This window comes from Synchiropus splendidus, chromosome 10 (assembly GCF_027744825.2).
Source record: "Synchiropus splendidus isolate RoL2022-P1 chromosome 10, RoL_Sspl_1.0, whole genome shotgun sequence".
Classification (NCBI taxonomy): Eukaryota; Metazoa; Chordata; class Actinopteri; order Syngnathiformes; family Callionymidae; genus Synchiropus; species Synchiropus splendidus.
In genome coordinates, this window is record NC_071343.1 from 13,441,089 (window position 1) to 13,462,386 (window position 21,298).

The window sequence follows — 21,298 nt, forward strand, 5'->3', positions numbered from 1 at the left end:
ATCATGATAAGCGAGAAGTGGACTCCAGTGGAATCCAAATTCTCTAATCTTGAAACCTGCCTGATATAATGTTCACATACCACAGCGCAATTTCTGCAACGTGATCTTGTTCTTCAACAGTCATTTTGCTGTATTTGATTCTGTGGTCAAGAAGTCCCGTTCCACTGGCTTCATAGTGGTTTGAACTGCAATCATTCTGATGCGTTTTAGAGTCATTATATCTTATTCAAGATGAAATTCAAAGAAACAAATATTATCTTGAATAAATGTCAAGATATTATTACAGAACTAGATTATTGAAATAAAGAAATAAAATGTAAGAGAGAAACATGGAATGAGGAGAATTGTCTGCATTATGTCACAGCCACTTCTTTATATTTGTAGTCTTTTTGGTTTGATACAGAGAACAAAGGAGGGTCATAATATGAATGTGGATTTTAATTCATGTTAAGTATGTAACAATATAGTAGAAGAAGTTCTCAACTATTTCTATATGATTAAGTCTATAAAAAATACTTGAAATTTTTTACAAGAGAAGGCTGTGCTCGCAGCAAGAAGTCGGTGCTTTAGAAATCCACCACAAGCCTTGTGTTGTTGGGATAATTTTTTTAGGTCTTTTGGTCTGTCTTTCTTTGCTGTTGTAAACTCTGATGACCAAATGCTTGTGTCAACAGGTGTTTTCCGTAAACATGGACGGGACAAATATCCAGGTGGTTTTAAATGTTTCGGTCGACTCCCCTCTGAACGTGGCGGTGGACTGGGTGAACGATAAACTTTACGTGGTGGAATCCAGCGTCAACAGGATCGACATGGTTGACCTGGACGGGAGCAACCGAGTCACGCTCATCACAGAAAACCTTGGAATCCCTCGAGGACTGGCAGTGGACCCCACTGTTGGGTGAGCACGTCTCTCCGTCCGTCCCCATTTTCTGCATACAGTATCTACGTCACGCTCCATGGACAGTGAATAATGGGGTGTGTGTGCGATTAGCAGATTGCGCTACAGATTAGCGAGGAGCACCGTAAGTGATGACCCTTATTGTAATCCAATATTGCAGTCTGAGGGGGAGACAGAGCCAGGTGGCTACAGATATATTACTTATTCTCAATTAAGAGTGCGGCCTTTCAAAAAGATGTGGAAATAGATGGGATTCTGTGGATGCTTAATAAAAAGGAGGAATGTGTTCCCTCTCTTATCTTAATTAAATTTGGGGGAATCTGGGTCCCGTGGAAGGTTGGAATGATCCCACACGAGAGAAAGTTGACAGAGCAAACATTTTCCTTTTCACAGGTATATGTTTTTCTCAGATTGGGAGGCTTTGAATGGGCATCCGAGTCTTGAGCGTGCATTCATGGACGGAACCAATCGCTACGGCATCATCAGGACTAAGCTGGGCTGGCCCTCCGGGATCACATTAGACATCGAGGCCAAGCGTGTGTATTGGGCTGATAGTCGATATGATTACATTGAAACGGCAACATATGATGGCCTCCACCGGTTAGTACCTGAAATATTATTTTAAATGTAATTTCATTGCGACATTCTATGATGACTTGAACAATCCTTATTAGAAAAACAGTCATCCACGGAGGGGCCGTCATCCCTAGTCCATTTGCCATCAGCCTGTTTGAAAACCAGGTCTATTTTACCGACTGGACGAAGATGGCTGTGCTGAGAGCCAACAAGTTCACAGACAGAACATCTGAAGTTGTGTACTCCTCACCCAATCGTCCACAAGGTTTGGCTGTGATTCACTCGCTGAAACAGCCCCATGGTAAGACTGCATGGGCTCAGAACCTTTATAGCACCTGCCGACCAAATGTGTTTGTAAAAACATCTCTTTTTGATCCCCAGTGCCGAATCCTTGCGCTGAAAACAGAGGTGGATGTGAGCAGATCTGTGTGCTGAGTCACAAGACAGACAACGACGGGCTGGGTTACCGATGCAAGTGCCGTCTTGGCTTCGACCTGCATGTAGACGGCAAGCAATGTTTGGGTAAGATGTTCAGCAGCAAAGTACAGCAATCCACATCAGTATTACGTTTTGCGTTGTTAAACTTGTGATGACGTCTTGCCTCAGCTGTGAGGCAGTTCCTACTGTTCTCCAGCCAGCTGGCTGTCCGAGGGATCCCCCTCAACATCTCCTCTCAAGAGGACATCATGCTGCCCATCACTGGAGCTCCATCCTACTTTGTCGGACTGGACTTTAGTGCTGCTGATGACGCTATCTTCTTCTCCGACACTGCCAAAGATATTATCTACATGCAGAAAGTGGATGGGACTGGTAAGCACTTTATTCATCACGTTGTGTTTGCTTATGAATGTCATAAGTCATTATTTTCTCTTTGAATTAGAGGTGATGGAATAGATTTTAATTGTTTTGTTCAATGATGGTGCATAACTTTGCTTTGATACGATGATTTTTTTATGCTCTTCCTTACTCCATAAATAGGATTCCAACTCATACTGATAAACAGCTATATGTAGAATATATATATATATATATATATATATATATATATATATATATATATATATATATATATATATATATATATATATATATATATATATATATATATACATGTTAATAATTTATTTACATTATGCTGTCAATCATGATCACAGACCTTTATTTTTGTTTCAAATTCCCATTAAATCGTGAGCCATTATTCATGAAAATGCAGATTAGATTGCTTTATCTGTCCTGTATTTAATCTTTGATTGTTTGCACTATAAACAACAATCATCTTCCTCAACAATTTTACAAAGGTAACAGCTTGTAAGAATTAGACTTTAACTAGTGAATGTTGTTGTGGTCATATAGCCAGAGAGCTGGGCCATGTGACCTGGTCGGCTTATACTGGGAGTTAAGGCGTATCAGACCGGGGGTAACTGGTAGTAGAGAGGAGGAAGTGGATACGAGTTTGAGCGATTATTGAGTCTACCCTAATCGACTGCTGAATACGGTTGCATGGATGTGCAGTTTTTCATTATTCAGTGATGAAATGGATGTTCAATTTGTAAGGCAACTTACCAGACAAGACACCGCTCTCGTCTGTGATGTTGTTTTTGGAAGAGCTCTTGTTTTCCTTGTCTGGTCCACATGGGGAAAATGCAATCTGACAGCCTATTTATTTAGATGTGTTCCTCTTTCATCTGTGTGTTAAACACTGCTCTAACAGCTTTGATCCGCACAGGCAGGGAGGTGCTGGCAGCCAATAGAGTGGAGGGAGTGGATGACCTGGCTTACGACTGGATTTCCAAAAACCTCTACTGGACTGACCCCCGATACCGGAGCATATCAGTCATGAAGTTATCTGATAAGTCTCGGAGGGCTATCGTGCAGAACCTCAACAACCCCAGAGCCATTGTGGTGAATCCTATTGTTGGGTAAATGAGGATCAATGCAGACATATGCCCGAAACACATTTAGCTCAGTGAAGAAAAAACTAAACTGGGTGGCAGTGCAATCCTTTGTATAATATTTATATTTTTATATTAATATTTATATATTCAAATATCGACTTTTATTGCCTTTATTAAATCTTGTTTGCATCATTATCCCAGTGTTATATTGTAATAGTTTGTCATGTATTATCTTGTATTTTTAAACACTTTTTTGTCATTTTAATTTGTTATTACTACTGCATTTATTTATTTTTGGAGTGTTTTTGATGTGTTTAGCCATTGTTTTTGTGTAAATATTTTTTTGGTCTAATGCCCATAGTAAACAGAATAATATATTGTGTTAATTTAGTTTTATTTATGTACCCACAAACGTGTCCTCACTTCACACCTCATGATTTAAAAATGTTATTAAACAGTAGCTTGATGTTTATTGCATGTTTTCCCTTTCCTAAACAGTTATATTTTTTGGACCGACTGGTACCGCCCTGCCAAGATAATGCGAGCCTGGGGGGACGGGTCGCACGCCAGGCCGATTGTTAACACCACTCTGGGGTGGCCAAACGGTCTGGCTATCGACTGGAGGTAAGAGAGCGTCCCTCGAGACCCTATGTGTGTAGTGTTGTGACTTGTGATGAGACCTCCCACAATTTCTTGTTCACCAAGCTCGATGCGCCTTTACTGGGTCGACGCTTACTTTGACAAGATCGAGCACAGCGGTTTTGATGGAAAGAACAGGGTGACCTTGGACCGCATTGACCAAATCTCTCGTCCATTCGGGCTTACCATATTTGAAGGTATTAAACTCCCTATTATTAAAATTCTAGAAATATATAGGATATTAAATGGAAATGTTTTTACCTGATTGCGATTGCTATTCTTAGGAGTTGGTTGTTGATCGATTGAGTGAATGTTGTTTTTTTTTGTCTACCTAAGGCTACGCATATTTCACCGACTGGCGCCTGGGTGGAATTGCACGAGTGCGAAAGACTGACGGTGGGGAGTTTACTTTCATCCGGAGAGGAATCAGCCACATCATGCATGTGAAGACGTTCAACACCCACACTCAGATCGGTCGGATTCTCACTCTTAATTTGTGTCCCAACTGAAAACAATGGCAATAAAGGATTTAAAATGTATTTCATTTTTTCAGGTTCAAACTTCTGCAGCAGGCCCACAAATCCTAACGGAGACTGCAGCCACTTCTGCTTCCCTGCTCCGGACTCGCAGAGAGTGTGTGGTTGTCCGTATGGCATGAAGCTGGCGCCCAACCAGCAGACGTGCGTGGAGGACCCTTTCAATGAGCCCCCTATGCTGCAGTGTGGCGCCAACTCCTTCTCCTGTGGCAACGGCAAATGTGTACCAAGCAGCTACAAATGCGATGGTGTTGACGACTGCCATGACAACAGTGATGAAGACAACTGTGGCACTAACAGTTAACCTCATTTTGGTTTTTTTGAGATCATCTGTTCAGTCACGTTATTCTACTACTTAACGCTTTTTTTGCTTTTCCTTTCTGTTCCCCAGACAGCACCTGTTCCCCTTTTGCATTCACATGTGCCAATCAGCAGTGCGTGCCAGCGTCATGGCGCTGTGATGGGCACAATGACTGTCTTGACAACACTGATGAAAGTAACTGCCCGACCCGGCTGCCTGCGACATGTGCACCGCACCAGTTCACATGCGCCAACCACCACTGCATCCCCAACACCTGGCGCTGTGACACAGATAACGATTGTGGAGACGGCTCGGATGAAGAGGACTGTCGTGAGTGCACCTTAACCCTTCTAGCTTGTGCAATTGACCGTGGAAATGCTCAGGGTTGAATAGCAGCTCTAAAGGCCTCCAGGTTCTTTCCAAGTTACGTCATGCAGCGTCATCTCCCCCTCCATATCTTTTCGCCAGCAAGTCCCTGTCTATCTGTTATAACTGACTAACTAACAAACATCAGATGTTTGGGAAATAATGTTGGATGACAAACAAATTAGGACAGAAAACAGAACTCAATAGAATGTCTGTCCACGAAGCTCAGTTGCGTCAAACGAAGATCGGTCTTTAAGTACCATTCAGTCCCTAAAAGACCTGTGCCAGGGTCTGATTAGCTCTGCTTCCAATACGCTCAGCCTATTTAGGGTACCCTGAAATACTGGATCTGATCTAGGTCATCGTGGACTTCAGCATGGAGCTAAAGGTTTTGAGTTAGGGGACTTCAATAGATAATGGCTCCCAATATAAGTAGGCTGGGTTTTCATACACACACTGCTGTGGTTAAACACAGTCTGATTTCAGTGTTGAAGCTTCGGTCGAGTCGGGGAGTTACAACCATCAGCTACTTTCTGTTCAGCTCAGTTTTCTTCAGACTGTGATTCACAGTTCTTGTGCCTTGATGTGTCTTGACTTGTCTTCTGCCACTAGATCAAGGTCAAGCATGCCAACCAGGCCAGTTCCAGTGCCCTGACCACCGCTGCATTGATGCTACATTTGTTTGTGACGGGGACAGAAACTGTGTGGACGGAGCGGATGAGCAAGGATGCAGTGAGTTAAATCTGAAAATACTTGTTAACGTCTGTTGTGTCTTACATTACTTTTCATATCTAAGCTTAAATAACTATTTTTGTTCAGTCTACAACTGCAGTGCTACTGAGTTTAAGTGCACCAGCGGCCACCATTGTATCAACGGCTTCTACCGATGTGACGGAGTCTTCGATTGCCTTGACAGGTCCGATGAGCAAGGCTGCCGTAAGTGGTTTTTGTTTTAAATCCAATTACAATCAACATTACCACTCAATTTCAGAAGCTCTGAAAGTAGAGGTTGTTGTTTGGTTATGTTTATGAATGTATCAACAGTGGACCTGTCTGATTGTTTACAAGTCAGAAATTTGAGAAGGATCAGTAGATTGAGTTAGGTTTATGAACATTCAGAAGAATTCCCCATTTATTTCCCCATTTATTTAGTTACTTGCAGTTTGTTGACAAAGCCCCTCAATGCTACTGCCACCAGCCGATTGGGCATATTGCACTCAGAATATATCTGACATGAATTACACAGATAAAATGCATACAGGGCAATAAAGTCAAACTCATCGTTGGGGGAAGTATGCACTGTCCCAGTGCCTTTTATTTTCCAGTGTACGTCTTCTTCGTCTTCTAATTCATGTGTGTTGCCTATTTCAGCCACAAGGCCGCCAGGAATGTGCCATCACGAGTCCGAGTTCCAGTGCCAGTCTGATGGAAGCTGCATCCCTTCCACCTGGGAGTGCGACGGCCACCCTGACTGCGAGGACGGCAGCGACGAACACAACTCCTGCGCACCTCGCACGTGCCCCTCCAGCCTCTTCCGCTGTGACAACGGCAACTGCGTGGTTAGGAGCTGGCTTTGTGACGGGGACAACGACTGCAGGGATATGAGCGACGAAAGAGACTGCCCACCTCCCCCCTTCCGCTGCCCAAGCTGGCAGTGGCAGTGCCCCGGCCACAGCGTGTGTGTCAACATCTCAAACGTGTGCGACAATACGCCCGACTGCCCGAATGGCGCGGATGAGTCTCCAGTCTGCAGTAAGTTTGTGTTGTGTTCACTCCCGCAGCTTTTAAACGTTTGTCTGCTTAATCAAGAAGCACATCATTAATACAATGTCACATGTAACGTGTTTGTCTCTATATTTAAATCATGCACGTCCATGATCTGTCAACCTGATAATTATCTGTGATTTTTCCTGGCTTTCCTGGCTTTTCTCACCACTTTCAGATGAGCCTCTGCCAGGTAGGAACAAACACTTAATTGTTCAAATGCAGGTCCATTTGATTAATTGTGTTGTGTCTATGTTATTTAATGTTTGTATACGTGTTAAAAATTAATGCATATCTTTAAATTAAAAACAGCCAGCTGTTGCTTTAAATTCAAACACAAAATTCGTACATTCTATGCTCCGAAAAAGGATGGTTCTGATGCTGTCCTTCTACTGATCCAGATCAGGAGACTTGCCTGGACAACAATGCAGGCTGCACACATGGCTGTATTCAAGGGCCTTTCGGGGCTCAGTGTACTTGCCCTGTGGGTTATCAGCTGAGCAATGATTCCAAAACCTGTGTGGACATCGATGAGTGTGACCCCCCTGGTCTGTGCAGCCAGCACTGCTTTAATGAGCGCGGCTCCTTCCGCTGCCACTGCCAGGACGGTTACACTCTGGAAGAAGATCAGCGAACATGCAAGGCCTCAGGTGAGCAGGGATTCAACTCATATCTAGAAGTTGCATACACAACGTTTGTATTTTGACTGTGGTGGAAGTGGATAAAAATGCTATGTCAAGAACTGAATTACTCAAGAATTCAGCCCAAAATCTGCTGAATGGTGGGCCAAAATAACCCTCCTCCCTTGCCCTCCTAAACTGTGTGGCTGACACACTGTCTTTCTTCCCTCTCGTCCTGCTTTGCTACTCAAATTTCTATAGATAAGACAAATAACATTTATGTCACTCAGTGGTCATCATGGGTGTAATTAGGACATAATCACCAACAAAGGGCTTTTTTTATACGGAGTGTGCCTGACATGATCTCCTCTTCCACAGAGATAACCTGTTGAAAGGGTTTGTAATATGAGCAGCTATTATATGACAAGGGGTGCATTCCCCAGGGGCAGCAATTGAAGTAGGGTCTAGTTAACAGCCCCATTGGTGGAGACCTGGAAGCCTTGCTAAGAGACACAAGCGATTTTTTTAATGCCTTAAAACAAACTTTTATTTCTGTTTACAGCTTCCCGAGATGCCGCTTTGCTAGTGGCCAGTCGAAATCAGATTGTGAAAGATGACATCACCATCCAACCCAATGCTGTGCACTCGCTGGTTCGGGATGGACACAACATCATTGCCCTAGATTTTGACTCAGTCACAAACCGTGTGTACTGGTCCGACACAAGCCAGGATCGAATTTGGAGCGCCAACATGAATGGCAGTGACAGGAGTGTGGTGAGTGTGTGCGGTCTGTAGCCTCAAATAAAGGTTTTTCTCAATGGGATTTTGCTCTGGCAGATATTTGACAGTGGCGTGACCGTCACTGAGAGCCTGGCTGTTGACTGGGTGGGCAGGAATTTGTACTGGTGCGACTTTGTTCTGGAGACAATTGAAGTGTCCAAACTGGACGGAAGTCATCGCACAGTGTTGCTCAGTCAAAATGTCACCAATCCCCGAGGCCTGGTTCTGGACCCAAGAGACAGGTCCGAAACACTCTTAATGATGCATAATGCTTTTCTTCTGCTTATTTTTTCCAATGTTTATACGTGTTTTTCAGCGCTCATCTGATGTTTTGGACTGACTGGGGGAAAAACCCTCGCATTGAGAGGGCCAGCATGGACGGAAAATTCAGGACTGTCATTATCAGTCAAAAACTGTACTGGCCCAACGGTTTAACGATAGATTACCCAAATAATTTGTTGTACTTTGCTGACGCCTACTTGGATTTCATCGACTATTGTGATTACAACGGCAACAACAGACATCAAGTCCTGGCGAGTGACCTGGTGAGTGAGCCTACTGTCGACCTCCAACAGGAGGCGTGAAAGTCAGCACGTATTATTGCGACTCTCCACATTCAGGTACTGCAACATCCTCATGCCATCACCATCTTTGAGGATTTCGTGTATTGGACCGACCGATATATCAACCGTGTGATGAGAGCTCACAAGTGGCATGGAGAGAACCAGACAGTGATGTTGTTCAACCTGCCTCAGCCCATGGGCCTCGTGGCGGTGCATCCAGCAAGACAACCTGCAGGTATGGTATTTTGAAAGTACTGGGATAGTACAATAACACATAGTCCAATGCCAAATCATACTACAATGTATTGTACTCTCCATAATAAATACCTCCTATCTATCCTGTGCTATGCGATGCAATGTTACTATCAGCATGATCAATATTTCATCCTTATTTCTATAGCCTCTGGAACATTTCAGCACAGCATTACTTGTTATGCTTCCAACAACGATGTGTACTTCTCTGATTTTTAGGTGTAAATCATTGTGCCCAGAGCCAGTGTTCTCATATCTGCCTGCTCTCAGCTGAGGGACCAAGGTACTATTCATGTGCTTGTCCCTCTGGCTGGATGCTGGCTGAAGACCAAACTACCTGCAGCAGAGGTGAGCTCCTTCCTAAATTATCCAAACGCTTGTCATGCAGTTTTGTCAATGAAGAAGTGGGATCAAATGCCATTCCTTGTTGTAGTTTTGCTGTCAACATGTTAGTTTTTACAGCTTCCTTCCCCTCACAAAATCACATTAGTGCTGGCCGTACCTGATATTAAGAATCATAAGCACGTCTTTCAAAGTCTTACAGACAAGGGACCTTTAATTCGAAGCCCCAGTAGTCTCCCTTGGGTCCACAGATTAACTTGTCTCAGGTTTCAGCCCATTAAAGCCAAGACAGTCTCCTCTGAGAGCAATGATTACTGAAGAATGAAAATGCCTCACAATCATTCATTGATTCTAATCTGTGATGACAAAGCAAATCAGATTGTGGGGCAAACTTTCACCGGTCAATCCTGCAAAGATAAAGGCCTCTTATTAAGGATTCCTTGTTATGCACGAGATATTCAACACCGATGACAGGGAGAAGAAACTCGGCTCGAGAACCAGTTGCCTGTCAAATATATAGTTAATTTTGTGTGTGTTTCTGTTCCAGTGGAAGAGCCATTCTTAGTGGTTGTTAGAGACAGCGTCATCTATGGAATATCCTTGAACCCAGAAGACAAGACAAATGACGCCATGGTTCCGGTTGCTGGGCTTCAGAACGGCTACGATGTCGACTTTGATGACACTGACCAATACATCTACTGGGTGGAGCATCCAGTACGTTTCTGACAATGTTATAAGTTGTTGAGGTTCCTGCAAAGCCAATGAAACCTATTTTCAGTATTTGCTGATCTTTGGAGTGCCACAGAGTATTATAAAGTCAGGTCTCATCTTTGATGTGCCTTATCTTCCAGGGAGAGATCCACAGGGTGAGGTCGGATGGAACCAACAGAACAGAGTTTGCACCTGCAGCCGTCCTGGGATCTCCTGTTGGTCTGGCTTTGGACTGGATCACAGAAAACCTCTACTACACCAATCCATCGACACAGTCAATTGAGGTGCAAAAACACATTTATGTATTTCATGTGAAAAAAATGTGCGTGTTTATCAGGAGCCTGTTCGGTAAAAGTTGATAATGGGACAAGGAAGTGGCGATTTGGGTTTGGTGTTCTGAAGTTTCATTGGGAGTAAGGAGGACTTTCTCATTCGCTTGTGTGGCACCGTGCCGCTACTACTCGCTGAAACTAGCAAGCTGAAAACACCACTTTATAACATACAGCAATCACTGAAATAAGCTTTCATGTGACAACAAAACATGTTATTGTTCATTCCTCACGTTTCACGGATCCTAGCACTGATCTGAACAAAAGTTGGTGTTTATTTAACTGTAAGCTGCGTTTTCATAAACTCTGTTTACTTAGTCTGTGCTCAGTCTATTCAAAATTTTTTACCTGGATTGTGTTATGTTAGGCTGCAATTTGTAATGATGCACATGCAAGAAGTATCAAACATTCATATGCATTTCATTGCATTGATGTCAGTCACTAAATAAAACAAGTGCCAATGTATTTTTTTTCTTCTCAAGGTTTTGAAGTTGAGAGGAGAGGCACAATACCGGAAAACTCTAATCACGAATAATGGCTCTCCAACTGGTGCTGGCAGTCCAGTTGGCATCGCCGTGGACCCAGCACGTGGGTAAGCTCCATTCAACAAAAGCCTGGCAGGGTCTTAAAGCCATGCAGCCGCTGATCACCATCTGCCCTCTGAGAGAAACGCAGCCAGTGTAACTGAAGAACAGCTGCAGCTGTAACTCATACACTAGGAAGCATGTAGATACACGTGTGATTCCAATCATTTTTACCTGTTTAAATCATAACCTAGAGTTTTCATGTTTTGAAGGAAACTTTACTGGACTGACCAAGGAACAGAGAGTGGCATTCCTGCCAAAGTGGCGTCTGCTGACATGGACGGCTTGAACCCCGTCACCCTCTTCACCAATAACCTGGATCATATCGAGTTTCTGACTGTGGACATTCAGGAGAACAAGTTGTACTGGGCTGTGACCAGCACTGGCAAGGTTTGGTTCATTCAGTCTCTCTCAACGTTCAGTACTCCTGCGATGGCTATGCCCTTATTGTGGTCTGTGTTTTAAGATTGAGCGTGGGGATACCGATGGGACGAATCGCATCACCATCGTGACTGGTCTCTCTCACCCCTGGGGTGTGGCCGTCTATCAGAACTACCTCTATTTCAGCGACCGTGACTTTGAGGTCATAGAGCGTGTGGACAAGTCCACTGGTGGCAACAGAGCTGTCCTGCGAGACAACATATCTGGTCTCAGAGTTCTGAAGGTTCATCATAGAGACAGTGAGTGGCCAGGAAAGACCAGCATTAACAGCAGAACTGTGTTCCTTATTTTTGTGTTTCCCTCTACAGCCTCTGCTGGCACCGCAAACGGATGCTCAAACAACATGGGTGTGTGTGAGCAACTGTGTCTACCTAGACCGAGGAGTTTGTTCACTTGCGGGTGCGCTACTGGTTTCCAACTCAATACTGACAACAGAACCTGCGTCCCCTACCATTCCTATGTGGTCATCTCCACGCTATCTGCCATTAAGGGCTTCAGTCTTGAAGGTGCTGACCATTCAGAGGCTATGGTGCCGGTGGCAGGAAGAGGTCAGTGTCAAAATCTAAGTATGAAAACCATCTTTGTGTCTAAAAACCCTGATGTGGTCTTTCAGGCAGAAATGCCCTGCACATCGATGTGCATATGGCTTCTGGTTTTATCTACTGGTGTGACTTCAGCAGCTCCGCTGCAGGCCAGAATGGCATCAGACGTATCCGGCCAGATGGCTCTGGATTTCAAAGTGTAGTTACATCTGGAATTGGACGCAACGGGATCCGGGGCATTGCCATGGACTGGGCTGCAGGTATACGTTATGTCTTCATTGTTTTAAATTTTAAATGACTTTGTGTTGTACTCCATCCGTCATAGTAGGTGGACGTTGACTTTGTGCCTTGATACCGTTTGTCTCCAGGAAACCTGTATTTCACAAATGCCTTCTTCACGGAGACCTACGTGGAAGTTGTCCGCCTGAACACAACCTATCGCAGAGTTATTTTGAAGACCCAGGTTGACATGCCGAGACACATCGTGGTAGATCCCAGGAATCGTTACCTGTTCTGGGCCGACTACGGTCAGAACCCTAAAATAGAGCGAGCCTTCTTGGATGGGACCAACCGCACCGTTTTGGTGTCATCGGGAATTATCACACCACGAGGCCTAGCACTGGACTGGCAAACTGGCTATGTGTACTGGGTGGACGACTCCTTGGATATGATCGCCCGCATCAACCCACAAGGAGGAGAGGCAGAGGTTGTCCGATATGGCAGTCGCTATCCGACACCTTATGGGATCACAGTCTTTGAAAATAGCATCATATGGGTGGACAGAAACTTAAAGAAGGTCTTCCAAGCTAGCAAGGAGCCCGGCAGCTCAGAGCAGCCGGCTGTCATCCGAGACAACATCAACATGCTGCGAGACATCACCATCTTTGACCAGCACACTCAACCCACCTCAGCTCAGGAGCTGAACTTCAACCCCTGCATGGAAGCTAACGGTGGCTGTGAGCACTTCTGCTTTGCTCTTCCAGAGGCTGCTTCTGGAAACCTAAACATGAAGTGTGGCTGTGCTTTTGGAAATCTTGCTGCTGATAACAAAAGCTGCGTGGTGTCTAAAGACAATTACCTCATCTACACCACTGAGAGCACAGTTCGCAGCCTGAGGTTGGACCCGGAAGATCACGCGCTGCCGTTCCCCGTTGTCAACGTGCCGCGAACTTCAGTTGCCCTGGATTTTGACCACTCAGACAGTCGGATCTATTTCACCCAAAGCTCCGGTGCAGGTGCAAGCAAGATCAGCTTCATCAGTCTGCTCTCTCCAACGTCTCCTCCAGTTGAGGTGGCTTCAGGTGCACAAAATACTATTTAAATTTAGTACATCTTGGTTTGAAAGAAGGAATTGTGAATTTCATTGGCCTTTGTCTTGTGTTACGCTAGATTTGGGGGCTCCTGATGGCATTGCCTACGACTGGATTAATAAAAGAATTTACTACAGTGACTACGTGAACCAGAGCATCAGCTCCATGTCTGTGGACGGCTCTCACAAGACTGAAGTTGCTCATGTGTCCAGGCCGAGGGCGATCATGTTGGACCCGTGCAGAGGGTACGACTTCCTACAGCGTCTTAAACTTCCTCACAACCCCTCATAAGGCCTAAAGGAAATCATGTATCTCACAGGTACATGTACTGGACAGACTGGGGAACCCACGCAAAGATCGAACGTGCCACTTTAAGCGGAAACTTCAGAACCGACATCGTGAACAGCAGTCTGGTGTGGCCCAATGGACTGACCCTGGACTACGAGGAGGCAAGGCTGTATTGGGCTGATGCAAGCTTGTAAGATTTCAGCAGATATTTTGATCTTTGCTCTTTTTAGGTGGGGAAGTCTAAAAAAAAGAAGGTTGAATTATCCAGTACGAGATCAGGCAATACAGTTTGTGTACATGCATTTTCTCCGCCTCTGTCCCTTTTTTATCTGTTAAAGAACAGCACAACACATCATTTTCATTGCTGTTTAAAGTCTAGGATTCAGTTTATCAAATTGCCCAAGTAAACAGAAAAAAATACAAAATGACTTTAATCAATGAAATGGCAGTGTTGGGTGGACAACTTACAATCACTCTCGTCTTCACTACACTTTCTCTCCTTCAGACAGAAGATCGAGCGTTCCTCTCTCAGCGGCTCCAACCGAGAAGTCATTGTTAGCACGGCCATCTACCCCTTTGCCATGAGTATGTTTGGACAGTTCATTTATTGGACCGACTGGAACACGCGCAGCATTTACAGGGCCAACAAGCACGATGGCGCTGATCAAAAGGTCATGATTCAGAACCTTCCATCCCGGCCCATGGACATCCATGTGTTGGCCGGCAGGAAGCAACAGCAATGTGACAGCCCCTGCCAGCAGTTTAATGGAGGCTGCAGCCACATCTGCACACCAGGTATCCCTAATATACTTAGTAAGACGACACAAAACAGGGTCAAGAGAATATAAATTGCTTGGTTTTAGGCCTCAGCAGTGTGAGGGTCTGAGGATTAGGTTATATTGCAGTGATGCCCCACAATCTGGTTCAATGAAAGGGAACTACAATTTGAAGATTGTGATGAAAATGTATGTGTTTTATTGATGATTTGAAAATATTAAAATGTTAATAATATTTTTAAAAGACTTTTCCTCCCTGTGATTTTATCTTGCTAGGTCCCAATGGAGCAGAGTGTGGCTGTCCGTCCGAGGGCCGCTGGTATCTGGCTGACAACAAACACTGCATTCAAGATAACGGGAATCGCTGCCAACCCGGCCAGTTTACCTGCATGAACGGCCGCTGTATCCGGGCCCAGTGGAAATGCGATAATGACAACGACTGCGGTGACGGCAGTGATGAATTGGAGAGAGTCTGTGGTAGGGTTTCTGTCGGTCGACTTGAATTTTCCCAGATTGAACTCTTAATCCTGAATGTTTCTGCTAAACCTGTCTTCTCTCTGCTCTTATTTGCTAAATCTTTCATCTTCTTTAACAAACATAGGACCCAAGACTGCTTTCGAATATGTTGGTGTGTATTTTTCACTTCTAAATTTCTTCACCCATGCTTCCCATTCTTTTAGAAATCATAACTAATCTATCTGCTCAAATCTCTGCATGCAGTCCCACAAGTGATGTCAGCATTTATAGCTTTGTCAGGTAACACACTAGTGTGGTGTGTCAGCATCTTTTAGAGCTCTAACTCCTCTCCCACTGTGACCCGCAGCCTTCCACACTTGTGAGCCAACCGTCTTCACCTGTGGGAATGGCAAATGCGTGCCCTACCACTACCGCTGCGACCACTACGATGACTGTGGGGACAACAGCGATGAGGCTGGTTGTCTGTTCAGACCATGTGACCCAGGCACAGAGTTCGCTTGCAACAATGGCCGCTGCATTGCTAAAGAGTATCTCTGTGACGGGATCAACAACTGCTTTGACAATGGCACTTCAGACGAGCAAAATTGCCGTGAGTCTTTTCCAGCGTTAATGCGCAACATAAATTTAGAAATAAAAGTTATTTTCTTGTTATATATAAATGACTTGACTTTATGAAGCAATATTTTTTCTGACTTGTAATTCAGCTGAGAGAACCTGCCAGCCGGAGCACACAAAGTGCCAGTCGACCAACATTTGTATCCCGCGTTCTTATCTGTGTGATGGAGACAATGACTGCGGAGACATGAGCGATGAGAGTCCAACTCACTGTGGTGAGTTGACTGACTTGTTTGCGTCATTATTGTTGTCCCAAACTGGTGGTGAACTTACTCCATCTTTCAGTCAATGAACACTCATTCAACTGGTTCACCTGAAATACAGTGAAATTGCTTTCGTTATTTTTTCTTTAAATAATAAGTTTAAATTTGATCATTTAAATGCATGAACATGAAGTATAGCTTGTTATCAAGACTGTATTTCACTTGAATGTTTGTGGCTTAAATGTCATTTTTTTATTTCCATATCTTCTTCTGGGCTCCTCACAGCGGTGTCCACTTGTTCCCCTAATGAGTTCCGCTGCTCCAGCGGTCGCTGCATCCCGGCACACTGGTACTGTGACGGAGGGGCCGACTGTGCCAACGGTTCTGATGAGCCCGCGTCCTGCAGTGAGTCTCCTGTCACCCTCAAAACAGCTTCACTCACCGTCTTTGTGTGCTTCAGGCCCCTCCCACCACCCCCACTGTTCCCCACATAGTTTTGTGTGTCTGACGGTCTGCAACTATGTGGTGGTGTGAAAGCCGTGTGGGTGATGTAACTGAGAGTGTGAGTCAGTGGTGTATGTCTTTGTTGAGGATGTGGTCAGGCAGGCCTCCTATTGTCCCCTGTGGTGCCGCCTCTTAGTATCCACTGATAAACAGCCCCATCCCCCCTTTGTCGGCTCGACTTGTCACAGCCTAACTTTAACTTGGCTTTTGTTGAGATTCCTCTCCATGGGAATGTGGACTCCCAAAACTACTTAAAGATCAGTGTCTTGCGACCACAAGTTGGACCTGAAGTGACTGAACATTATGGGCAAACACTGTGATTTCTCATGTGTGTCGATCATCATCAATGTGTCTGCAGCCACTCTGCTCAGAACTTGCAACACAGATCAGTTCCGCTGCGATGACGGCAGGTGTATCTTCTCATCCTGGATCTGTGATGGAGACAACGACTGTGGCGACATGAGTGATGAAGACCAGCGACACAACTGTGGTACACATCTATTCCTACTCCCTGTCCCCCCTGTCCCTCACAAGTGTGTGTTACTGTCTGTTGCGATATCTGATATGATTTAAGCTTCTTAAGGATTAGTCAGCACGCCACAGTAGAAGGTTACGTGAGGAGACGCTGGCTATCAGCATCCTAGATTCCAGCAGGACATCCCCAATTCAAGAAGCTCACATTCCAGATTTCTCCTGCATCACTCGCTACTTTGTGTGTCTCTGTTCTGGGGCTTCCTGGCTCAGGGTGGATCAACATTCATCAATGAGTGATCAACACAAAGATGCCTGAAGCTAAAGTCTTCAGAGCAGCTCAGACCTCTCCAGGAGGCTTCACAAGAATTATTTCGTTAGCATGAGAAACAGCTGCAGTTTTGAAGAAAAAGTGGTAAATAATCAATGACAAAAATGGTTGTCGAATGTATATCCATTAGATATCATTGTAAAGGTCTGAATAAAATATATATATAATATAATGGGAGCAGCTTGGGTGATTTTTTAAATTGATTTTCTTTCAGCCAATCGCACATGCTCGAGCTCAGAGTTCACATGTGTGAACAACCAGCCGCCCCAGCGTAAATGCATTCCCCGTGACTGGCTGTGCGACGGTGACGCAGACTGCGCCGATGCTCTGGATGAGCACCAGAACTGCACGCAGAGGTCCTGCGGTGTCAATGAATTCACCTGTGGAAATGGCCTTTGTGTACGCAGCACCTACAGGTGGGAAAAATGTCAACCAGACAGAGAAATATGTTCCAGTGTTTGATGCCATATATGTGTGCGACCCAGGTGCGATCGCCGCAACGACTGTGGGGACAGCAGCGACGAACAAGGCTGCACCTACGAGCCGTGCCAGCAGCACCAGTTCACCTGCCAGAACGGCCGCTGTGTGTCTCATGCCTTTGTCTGTGACGGAGACAACGACTGCGGTGATGAATCCGATGAGCTGCAGCAAATGTGTCACACACCAGCGCCCACCTGTCCCCCCGGACAGTTCCAGTGCGACAACGGTCACTGCATCTCCCTCAGCTTGGTGTGCGACCGAAACGACGACTGCTCTGACAGCAGTGATGAGAAAGGATGTGGTAGGTTCTGGAATCATTGGTTGCCAACGTTGCCGGAGTTATTTATTGTGTTTTTTTAATTTTTAAGGTATCAACGAGTGCACGGACCCCACTATCCGCCACTGTGATCACAGCTGCACTGACACTCCCACCAGTTTCATCTGCACCTGTCGCTCCGGATACCACCTGATGTCCGACAGGAAGTCATGCGACGACATCAACGAGTGCACAGAGACGCCCGGTGTGTGCAGCCAGTTGTGTGAGAACACGCTGGGATCCTACATCTGCAAGTGTGCACCCGGGTACCTGCGGGAGCCAGATGGACGCAGCTGCCGTCAGAACAGCAACATCCAACCGTACCTGATCTTCAGCAACCGTTATTATCTGAGGAATCTGTCCATAGACGGACAGGACTACTCTCTCATCCTGCAGGGCCTGACCAGTGTGGTGGCCTTGGACTTTGACCGTGTCGAAAAGCGCTTTTATTGGATCGATGTCAGCCGCAGAGTGATCGAGAGAATGTTCTTCAACGGCAGCGGCAGGGAGGTGTTGGTCAGCGGGGTTCTGCACGGGGAAGGTCTTGCTGTTGACTGGGTGGCGCGGAAACTCTACTGGGTTGATAGTTTCCTGGACTGTCTGAAGGTGTCTGAACTGGACGGACGCTTTGTGAGAAAGCTGGCGGAACACTGCGTGGATGACAACAACACGTACTGCTTTGAAAATCCCAGGGCCATCGTGCTGCATCCTAAATACGGGTGAGTAGGAATCCATCCCTCCATTCAATCCCTTGCCTGCCAGCTTGAACTCTGGAGACACTCTGGAAATGCCAGACTTCGACTGTTGTCACTTGTTGTGAGAAACAGACAGCATTTAGTGAAAACTAAATTTATGGTCTTCACAAAGTGCAACCCATGTACCTAAATATAATGGGTGGTTGGAAATGTAATTTTGGTGTTTCATTATGGATGATCAGCACACACACCAAACACCAAGCAACAAGTACAAATAAGCAAATAGCAAGAATTATTTGTTAATGATAAATAGAAGCACATTTTTTAAAATAAAGGAGTTATTATGTTCTGTAACTACACCGTGTGGAGGTGTGGCCTTATACACATAAGGAAGCAACACAAGGCAACACTTGTTCGTGAGCGCAGACACAAATTAACAACAGAGTGTTGAAGCTGCATTTAGGTTAAATGCATCACAGAGAAACGTATATAATTGAAAGGGTCATCTATGCTTTAAGGGAGAAACGTGGATAAAGGGCATAAAAATTTAAGTGATATTCATTCAGTTCCTTTTAAATTGAAATAGTGTTCTGCAGGTTTGTCATTGATAATTCACTTGTTCTGGTTGACAGCTATGTGTACTGGACTGACTGGGGTGAGAAAGCTTTCATTGGTCGGCTCGGGATGGATGGATCGAACAAAACTGCCGTCATCACTAGCAAGCTGGCGTGGCCCAATGGCATCACGATCGACTACACAAACGATATGCTGTACTGGTCCGATGCTCATCTCAACTACATTGAGTGAGTCCTTCTTCTTTTCTTGCGTATGACCACGTCAGTCTCTAGTTCCTAAAGTGACTTCACCCCTTCAGGTTCTCTGACCTCGATGGTCAACACAGACACACTGTCTATGATGGAAACTTGCCTCACCCCTTCGCCATCACCGTGTTCGAAGACACTGTCTACTGGACCGACTGGAACACACGCACCGTCGAGATGGGCAACAAATACGACGGGTCGGGCCGGCAGGTTCTTGTCAACACCACCCACCGACCATTCGACATCCACGTGTGCCACCCGTACCGGCAGCCCATAGGTGAGCTCCCGCAAATGTTACTTTTCTCACGTTGCGCAGACGCACACAATGATTTCAGTCACCTCATGAACAATGCCAGCACTGTGATGCTTCTTTGGGGCTTCCTCTTTGCAGTCACTAATCCCTGTGCGGTCAACAATGGAGGATGTTCTCACCTGTGCCTCATTAGTCACGGAGGCCGAGAACACCGCTGCGAGTGTCCGGATCACTTCCAGACTCTCCAGATCGGAGGTGCGACCAGATGCCTGCCCATGTGCACCAGCACCCAATACAGATGTGCTAATAACGAACGGTGAGGAGGACGACGCCGCAGACATCACACTTGATAATGATGATAAATTCATCTTTAAAATTTGCTGTGATTCAACAGATGTATCCCCATCTGGTGGAAGTGCGACGGCCAGAGCGACTGCAGGGACGGTTCCGATGAGCCGCCGACCTGCCCCGTGCACCACTGCAGACTGGGCCAGTTCCAGTGCAGCGATGGAAACTGCACACGTCCACAATTTCTGTGCAACAGCAACCCCGACTGCCCCGACGGCTCGGATGAAGACCCCGTGCTCTGTGGTGCGTTTGGCTTCTACTCACTCTGCGTGCACTGTTGATCCACCTTGTAATATGTGTAACCTTCTCCAGCCACACACCAGTGCGAAACCCACCAGTGGCAGTGCTCAAACAAGCGATGCATTCCCGAGTCGTGGCAGTGTGACGGCGAGGACGACTGCGGCGACCAGTCTGATGAAGACCCGTCGCACTGCGCCACCAGAACCTGTCCGCCCCGACAATTCAAGTGTCGCAATGGACGCTGCATCCCTGAGAGCTGGAAATGTGACCTGGATGATGACTGTGGAGACTATTCTGATGAACCCTTAGAGGAGTGCAGTAAGTTCACATCAGACTACATTCACTATCAGATTTTTTTATATCATGCCATATCAATGTCAGACTACACATTAGTTAACCTCATTAGAATTATTCTATTTTTATTTGATTTATTATTGTACAGCTGATGTTCAGACGGCACAGTTTAAACCAACAAAAAAGTTATTGTCGTGACAAAATGTGATGTTTTATTGATTTAACTTTTATAGTGCTGCTTTGTGGAGGTCCGCACTTCTAGTTTTCTTATAGTTTTTTTATTTGTGTCGTTTCTTTATCATATTCATAAAAGTTGTTGATAAAAGACGTCCAGTTAAATGCCTTGACAGGATTTGAACATTCATTTTACAGTACTAATAATGTAGTTAGTCCTCAAACGTGTGTATGGGGTCAAAATGAGGTCATTTTTCCACACGTGACGCCAGTGATGTTTCTTCACAGTGGGACCCGCCTATCGTTGTGACAACCACACGGAGTTCAGCTGCAGGACCAACTACAGATGTGTGCCCATGTGGCTCGTGTGCAACGGCAACAACGACTGTAGAGACAACAGCGACGAACAGGGTTGTGGTGAGTCTGTGGTACTGCAGTGCTGTGAACACGCGGTGATAACGAGGAAAAATTCTGACATTACATTTGAACAAATATTGGTTCAGCGGTGGAAGAGTATCTACATCACAGGTAACACAATATCAGTCACAACCAAATACACGTTA

At 45.4% G+C, this 21,298-nt stretch overlaps 1 protein-coding gene across 7 annotated transcripts in view; it reads left to right on the forward strand.

Annotated features, from left to right (window-relative positions):
* lrp2a (low density lipoprotein receptor-related protein 2a) overlaps window positions 1-21,298 on the forward strand; it is a 41,623-nt gene that overhangs the window by 10,218 nt on the left and 10,107 nt on the right. For 3 of the 7 annotated variants that reach the window (XM_053876396.1, XM_053876395.1, XM_053876402.1), the window contains 48 exons: window positions 675-898; window positions 1,292-1,498; window positions 1,573-1,775; window positions 1,856-1,996; window positions 2,081-2,284; window positions 3,201-3,393; window positions 3,868-3,993; window positions 4,075-4,205; window positions 4,345-4,482; window positions 4,562-4,843; window positions 4,936-5,175; window positions 5,824-5,943; window positions 6,031-6,147; window positions 6,583-6,963; window positions 7,154-7,168; window positions 7,377-7,625; window positions 8,158-8,369; window positions 8,433-8,617; window positions 8,692-8,920; window positions 8,996-9,173; window positions 9,410-9,538; window positions 10,080-10,246; window positions 10,384-10,527; window positions 11,055-11,164; window positions 11,369-11,546; window positions 11,623-11,836; window positions 11,906-12,145; window positions 12,211-12,399; window positions 12,508-13,440; window positions 13,529-13,694; window positions 13,769-13,927; window positions 14,243-14,532; window positions 14,790-14,990; window positions 15,115-15,141; window positions 15,234-15,269; window positions 15,337-15,579; window positions 15,695-15,820; window positions 16,094-16,213; window positions 16,671-16,802; window positions 17,329-17,530; window positions 17,600-17,895; window positions 17,963-18,629; window positions 19,238-19,408; window positions 19,480-19,703; window positions 19,818-19,995; window positions 20,074-20,270; window positions 20,340-20,585; window positions 21,024-21,152. In XM_053876396.1, coding sequence (XP_053732371.1) covers window positions 675-898; window positions 1,292-1,498; window positions 1,573-1,775; window positions 1,856-1,996; window positions 2,081-2,284; window positions 3,201-3,393; window positions 3,868-3,993; window positions 4,075-4,205; window positions 4,345-4,482; window positions 4,562-4,843; window positions 4,936-5,175; window positions 5,824-5,943; window positions 6,031-6,147; window positions 6,583-6,963; window positions 7,154-7,168; window positions 7,377-7,625; window positions 8,158-8,369; window positions 8,433-8,617; window positions 8,692-8,920; window positions 8,996-9,173; window positions 9,410-9,538; window positions 10,080-10,246; window positions 10,384-10,527; window positions 11,055-11,164; window positions 11,369-11,546; window positions 11,623-11,836; window positions 11,906-12,145; window positions 12,211-12,399; window positions 12,508-13,440; window positions 13,529-13,694; window positions 13,769-13,927; window positions 14,243-14,532; window positions 14,790-14,990; window positions 15,115-15,141; window positions 15,234-15,269; window positions 15,337-15,579; window positions 15,695-15,820; window positions 16,094-16,213; window positions 16,671-16,802; window positions 17,329-17,530; window positions 17,600-17,895; window positions 17,963-18,629; window positions 19,238-19,408; window positions 19,480-19,703; window positions 19,818-19,995; window positions 20,074-20,270; window positions 20,340-20,585; window positions 21,024-21,152 — 9,889 coding nt within the window. The remainder of the gene's footprint in view (window positions 1-674; window positions 899-1,291; window positions 1,499-1,572; window positions 1,776-1,855; window positions 1,997-2,080; window positions 2,285-3,200; window positions 3,394-3,867; window positions 3,994-4,074; window positions 4,206-4,344; window positions 4,483-4,561; window positions 4,844-4,935; window positions 5,176-5,823; window positions 5,944-6,030; window positions 6,148-6,582; window positions 6,964-7,153; window positions 7,169-7,376; window positions 7,626-8,157; window positions 8,370-8,432; window positions 8,618-8,691; window positions 8,921-8,995; window positions 9,174-9,409; window positions 9,539-10,079; window positions 10,247-10,383; window positions 10,528-11,054; window positions 11,165-11,368; window positions 11,547-11,622; window positions 11,837-11,905; window positions 12,146-12,210; window positions 12,400-12,507; window positions 13,441-13,528; window positions 13,695-13,768; window positions 13,928-14,242; window positions 14,533-14,789; window positions 14,991-15,114; window positions 15,142-15,233; window positions 15,270-15,336; window positions 15,580-15,694; window positions 15,821-16,093; window positions 16,214-16,670; window positions 16,803-17,328; window positions 17,531-17,599; window positions 17,896-17,962; window positions 18,630-19,237; window positions 19,409-19,479; window positions 19,704-19,817; window positions 19,996-20,073; window positions 20,271-20,339; window positions 20,586-21,023; window positions 21,153-21,298) is intronic. The other 4 variants (XM_053876397.1, XM_053876399.1, XM_053876400.1 and 1 more) reach the window with 4 other exon arrangements.